General features: G+C 27.5%; 2 protein-coding genes across 4 annotated transcripts; one reads left to right on the plus strand and one right to left on the minus strand.

Moving 5' to 3' along the window:
- Window positions 1-53: 53 nt before the first annotated feature.
- On the plus strand, window positions 54-3,293 carry LOC124949466 (N6-adenosine-methyltransferase subunit METTL3). The gene is made up of 5 exons (XM_047494522.1): window positions 54-1,034; window positions 1,143-1,312; window positions 1,394-1,589; window positions 1,696-2,202; window positions 2,294-3,293. The coding sequence occupies exons 2-5, from the start codon at window positions 1,159-1,161 to the stop codon at window positions 3,087-3,089; spliced, it is 1,653 nt and encodes a 550-aa protein (XP_047350478.1). The 5' UTR covers window positions 54-1,034; window positions 1,143-1,158; the 3' UTR covers window positions 3,090-3,293.
- A 74-nt stretch (window positions 3,294-3,367) lies between these two features.
- LOC124949468 (rho guanine nucleotide exchange factor 3-like) lies at window positions 3,368-6,228 on the minus strand. Of its 3 annotated transcripts, none has more exons than XM_047494526.1 (6): window positions 6,022-6,228; window positions 5,804-5,936; window positions 5,234-5,478; window positions 4,767-5,130; window positions 4,197-4,625; window positions 3,368-4,072 (listed from the first exon to the last, which is right to left on the minus strand). In XM_047494526.1, the coding sequence occupies exons 2-6, from the start codon at window positions 5,867-5,869 to the stop codon at window positions 3,671-3,673; spliced, it is 1,506 nt and encodes a 501-aa protein (XP_047350482.1). In that variant the 5' UTR covers window positions 5,870-5,936; window positions 6,022-6,228; the 3' UTR covers window positions 3,368-3,670. The 3 variants fall into 3 exon arrangements, with proteins under 3 accessions (XP_047350482.1, XP_047350483.1, XP_047350480.1); XM_047494527.1 differs by adding an exon at window positions 5,564-5,659 and having other exon boundaries at window positions 5,804-6,228; XM_047494524.1 differs by having other exon boundaries at window positions 5,804-6,228.
- Between the last annotated feature and the right edge of the window lie 356 nt (window positions 6,229-6,584).

Here is a 6,584-nt window from a genome sequence, read left to right on the forward strand (position 1 = left end):
ATTTAATGTGACGTAATGCGCATGCGTCGCGCGAATCGTTTAACCATCTTCACGACGTAAATAACGCCACTACTCTATCAGTTTGTGCCAGCCAGACACTTGTTCATATCATTCTCGTTAATTAGAGATAATTAATAAATTTTATCTAACGTAGACTCTCTTTTTATATATTAATCGATAGTTAAACGCATGATTTTCATGGAGTCGCGTTCACAACATGGCTCATTATCGCTTTTAAAACATTCACGAAAATAAAATCGGTCTTTGATAAATCCCGTGAAACTATTGCGTCATAATTTTTCTTCTATTTTCCAGATTTATTTTCATAACATCAATATTTCTCTCGCTTTTAAACTATCTTCTGATCAATAATTTTGTGTTTATAATTTTAATCAATCGATATCTTGCATTATATTTAATTTTCATATATACTCTCTCTCTCTTTCTCTCTCTCTCTCTCTCTCTCTCTCTCTCTCTCTCTCTCTCTCTCTCTCTCTCCCTCTCTCACACACACAACACAGACCTTGAATATTCTTACACACACCAACTACACACTTTTAATCTTATCTGTATATATTAAATCAATAAAAATGTTGTTCACAGTGTACTAGCACTATTTATACTAACTCAACTAATCCGATTATTGTTATGTGCAATAGACGTATAAGTTACTCAAACTTATAAAATGATATGATAGTGCATGGCGGAATATTTCCCGCTTACAATTGTGGTTCATATTTTGTCCATACCTGTCGCTAAAGTCACACACGCTTCGAGCGAAAGGTGAATTGACTCAACGCGGTATTTTGTCGATTTGTTAATTTTTAAATGAATTTTTGTTGATAAAAAATTATTACTATGCATTATATCAATATGTTATAATAATTACAAAATATATTAGATTAAGTATTCGTAACCTCGATATACGTAAACATTAAGAACTGTTACATTATTTTCGTACTTATATAGATAAAATATACTTAATATTAGACATCTTATTTTAATGCAAGTTTTTAAAATTTAATATATTTTAAGTAAGTATATCACTTCATATATATTTGTATATATATCTGTATAATTTATATATAATATATAGTATAAGTAGATTATCAAAGTGAAAATTTATTATATTATATATTTAGAATTTTCTAATGAAAAATGTCAGACGCTTTTGAAGAAATACAAGCAATTAAAATCAAAAGGAATAGTTTGCGTGAAAAATTACAAAAACGGAAAAGAGAGAGACATGAATTATTTACTCTTACTTCCTCCATTCCATCTACTTCAACAGCTGATTCACCTCTTCCTGGTGGTAAAAAAAAATCTTCATCTTTTTTTTTCTTTATTAAGACATTATGCAATTATATTTACAAAATATAATTTTGTTCTTTAGATTCCAATACTTTAATAAAATCTGACCATAATGAATACGAAAGGGATATTCTTTGTATATTGCACGAATCTTTACCAAATCTACCAATTACATCTGCAGAAATAATAGATCAACTTCGTAAAAATCTTAATGCTGATGTGTCTTCCTCGGATATCCATAAAATTTTAGAGAAGTTAGCCGCACAAGAGATTATTAAGTTAGTGAGTTTTTGTATCATTATTTGATATCTTTTTTGAATATTTTTATCAACAGCAATTAGCAAGTTATATACATAAATGTTGTATATATTATATTTATTTTAGAATCAAAGAAGTCACAGAAAATGAAGTTTTTGGATATACAGTTCTCTCTGTCGCAGAATCACAATCGTCATGTCTCTCTCAATCTGATGATACAGAAAATCCTGAGAGCGCAGAGACATCCGCATCTGAATTAAATGATTATATACCTTCAGAGAAACAGATGAAAATAGATAAAAAGAATACAGAAGATATAATGTCACTGATCTCAATGCCGACAATAAGAGAAAAAGAAAGTAAAAAAGTAGGAGAGCAAATCTTGGATCTTCTGTCAAAACAAACATCTAAAGAAAAATCATTAGCTGAGAGATTTCGTTCTCAAGGCGGTGCACAAGTTATGGAATTCTGTCCACATGGAACGAGAGTAGATTGTGCTAAATTAAATGGTGGGCCAGGTTTTGCAGAAAAATGTAAAAAATTACATTTCAAAAAAATTATACAAAGTCACACAGATGAATCATTAGGCGATTGTAGTTTTCTTAATACTTGTTTTCATATGGATACATGCAAGTAAATGCTCATTTTATATTTATGTATATATTTAATATTTATCATGTTCATATCAAACTTTTGGTAATTTATAATTGCATCTATTTTATAGATATGTCCATTATGAAGTAGATGGTCCTACTGCACAAATAAAAGAACCAAATGATTCTGATGGTATTAACAGTACTATAATTAATAAGACAACAAACGTTGATAGTAAAAATGGTAGTAGCACTAGTTGTGCAAGTAGCGTAGGTAGCGAGTTAACTCTTTATCCACCACAATGGATACAATGTGATTTACGATATCTAGATATGACGGTTCTCGGGAAATTTGCTGTCATTATGGCTGATCCACCATGGGATATTCATATGGAATTACCATATGGTACAATGTCAGATGATGAAATGAGGCAATTAGGAATACCTGCGCTTCAAGATGAAGGGCTTTTATTTTTATGGGTAACAGGAAGAGCAATGGAATTAGGAAGAGAGTGTCTTCAATTATGGGGTTATGAAAGAGTTGATGAAATTATTTGGGTAAAAACAAATCAATTACAAAGAATTATAAGGACTGGAAGAACGGGTCATTGGTTGAATCATGGAAAAGAACATTGTTTAGTGGGTATGAAAGGAAATCCACGTATTAATAAAGGATTAGACAGTGATGTTATTGTAGCAGAAGTTCGTGCAACTAGTCACAAACCAGATGAGATTTATGGTATTATTGAACGCATGAGTCCTGGAACAAGAAAAATTGAATTATTTGGTCGTCCGCATAATGTACAACCTAATTGGATTACACTTGGTAATCAAGTAGATGGAGTACATTTGATTGATCCACAATTGATTAAAGCCTTTAAGAAGCGTTATCCCGATGGAAATTCAATGAAACCTACAAAATCTTAAAATCATTTGTACATTCAAAAATGAACAATTTCATAATTTGTCTCACTTACATTCATACCTTACTACTCTTTACAGAAGTACAAAAATATATAATTGTACATATATTTTTATAAAAACATGTACATATCTTATACTATATTATTTATAATATAAAATAGTCTTGAAATATTTATTGTATAATAAAGAAACTTAGGAGATTTTAAAATTTTTTTATAAATAATCTAAATATTTTTTATTTCAAATAAATATTTGTTTATCTGTATTAAATAAACATCTTATTATTACATGTTCATAATTATAATTAATATTATATTAATACAGTATAGTGGAATGATTCCATCACAAAACAATTCACAAGTAATTTAATATAAAATACATATATTAGTTTGAATTAAAAAATTATAAGTACTGATATAAGTACTAGTAGCGGTATTTTCCATCTAAATATACATTTAATTAATACTATTGTACAAATGTTTAAAATACACATTAAAATTACATAAAAACAATTACTTGTATTAAAATAAAATAATTGCAAAAAAAGCTTATTTTTATATATTGTGCAATTGTATAATTTTGTGTTATTTATCAAAAGAAATACTATTTTGTTTTTGTTTTAAAACATTTTTTTTTAAGGAAAAGGTAAAGTTTTCATATGTACTATTCCCTGATTTTCTTATAGACCGATTAGGTGTTGGCAGTGTTAAATTTGGTTTATTTTCATTTTTGTTATTTTCTTTAGAACGTAAAGAATTAATAATTTTATTGCATGCATCAGTCCAATGCCGTTTACCATGTTTATCTTCTGATATGAGAAAGTAATCACCTATTTTGAAGCCAAAATCTGTACAATTCTTCTGTTCAGCACATAATGATATTTGCTCTCTTGGTATAACAGGAGAAGATAGATTATATTTTTTAGGTATACGTCTTGTAGAGCGTGTCATAGCAAAACACGTATCAAAAAGAAAACAATGAAGTTTCTGAAATATAATTAGCCAGATTAGAATCGTTTATTTATAATAGTAAAATATTAAAAAATTACGATTTACTTCTTTATACATAGAGTTACGCAGGTTTAATTTATATTATATAGAATTAACTTACCATTCCTCTTGGATCTTTTAATTGTCCTTCTGTAATCAATTCTGTAGCATTACTAATACATTCAGTTGAATCATATTCATTTTTTATATTGATTTTTGTTTGAGCTAATTTACATTCAGCTTTCCCCATAGTTTTATCAATATTCTGAAGTAATTCTGTGAGTTTATTAATTGATTCCTTTAAAGGAATTTGATCTAAATGATCGACAGTAGTATGTCTTAATATTTCCTTTATTAACAAAGGATATTTAACTATTCTTGATCGTGGTACATCTAAGTAAGCCCATAAATCAAGAGAATGAGGTGATCCTAATCTTCTTTTTAAAAATACCTGGAAACGTTTATTAGTTGCTTTTTTTTCTTCAAGTAAATGCCTTGCCCATACTTGTGTTCTACATCTTTCTAAATAAGGTTCTGCTAATTTTGGCAGCTGTAACAATTGTAAATAAAGATTTTATTATTTAATCATAATACTAATAACTCGTATGTGTAATGTAATATAGGAAATATATATGTTTATAATTCTTTATTTAATAAAACAGAATAATATAAACAATATTAAAATACTAACCCAATTGAGAATTGTAGCGCCTACATTGTCTGTAAATCCAGAACAATCTCGTAGATTGATTAACTCATCTCGTAAATTACTATGAATTTCAATAAGATTTGTAAGGTCGCTAAAAAGTGTACGTATTTCTTCTGAATTGAATATATTACTAGATATCAATGGTTCATAATAATCATCACGAAGAATGATAAGTTCATCAAGGAGTAAGTTTTCTCCACAACATAATTCATAAATAGCCTCTTGTCTTTTTACTTCTTTTTGACCTAAAGTGCTATTTAATGTGTCTTTAATATTTGCATTTGCTATATCTAGCAACCAACTTCTAAGTGTAAAATTATTTGTACCACCTGAACTGTTTCTCCGTCTATAAAAGTTTCAAATAGATAATACTTATGAATATAATTTATATGATAAATAAGAAATATAATATTTGCTTTGACAAGATTAAATAGCAAAATCCAATTTACTTTTTCTTTATTGTATTAGCATGTGCATCTTCATCAGTAAATGAAAAATCATCTGTGTTTTGTTGAATGCTAAATGATCTATGGAGAGTATTTCCAACTTTTATACTCAAAGTGCTAGAAGAAAATATACTACTGGCCACCTCTGTAATTCTACGTCGTTTTTTCTTTTTCCCAGCATCTGATTCTAGAGATATGTCCATGGAGTTAACACTAACCACATCACTTTTTGGTCTTTTTCTTGATCTCTATCATAAAATATTAAAAATTATTTACAAAATATTTATTGATTCACTATAAAATTATCAAGTTATATATGAATAAAATAATTACAAGTATAGTGGTTAAACTAAGTAAACAGTAAGACATTCTGAATAATTAGAAATAGTATAAAATCCTTTTCTATGCATTTCAGCGAACTGAAGTTATCTATAAAAATACAAGATCTCTAGAGCGATATTTAAACTGATAAAATCTTGCGTCATATCAATGATGGTGTTATCATTATCAACAATATCGAAGGTTATGTCAACAAACATTTAGAAAACTATCATTTACAATTCAAACGCTTACCAGCCAAAATCTTTTTCGAGGTTCTTGAAATGCCTCTTTTATCGTTACGTTGCAGTCATCTCCCATTTTTTTATAAAAAAATATAATAATTTAATAAAGCAGTAATTAATGCATAATGTCGATACAGATCACACTGGAATACAATTTCAACGAAGCATTATAACCATGTAATATATACCCGGAAGCGTTTATAATATGATACAATTTTTCATTTTTACATTTTATTACAAATTCTTATTCTATTTGTAATAACATATTTTACAAAAATTATGAGAAGATACAACATAGAAATTTGCTAAAAAAGATAAGAATGTCAAACTTGTTACATTCAGCCGTTATTAAAATTACGACGTTGATCAATTTTATATCATACAATGCAAATAGTATAAAATACACAATAAAGGTATGGCGCAACAGCGCTATAATCGCAATAATCAGCTAAAATATGATTTTTTTTTATTAGCTGAGTGCTCGACCAATCAAAATGTTTCTATTCGTAAATTTCACAATTAATTGAATCGAGTCTATCCCTATGAGATACATTGGCAAGATGCAGTAATTCTGTTAATTAAAAATTATACGTATCTTAAATATATGTAAAAAAGTTAAATTTTAAATGCAGCTGTTAATTTGATATTACTTGCAATTAAATGCGTATTATATGAAACACGATATATATATATATATATATATATATATATATATATATATAATATATATAAAATAAATAATATCAATTGTGTTAAAGTTTTATTGAAGTGAAGATTGTTATCTCCTGCTA

The sequence above is a fragment of the Vespa velutina genome, chromosome 5 (assembly GCF_912470025.1).
Source record: "Vespa velutina chromosome 5, iVesVel2.1, whole genome shotgun sequence".
NCBI classification, from domain to species: Eukaryota; Metazoa; Arthropoda; class Insecta; order Hymenoptera; family Vespidae; genus Vespa; species Vespa velutina.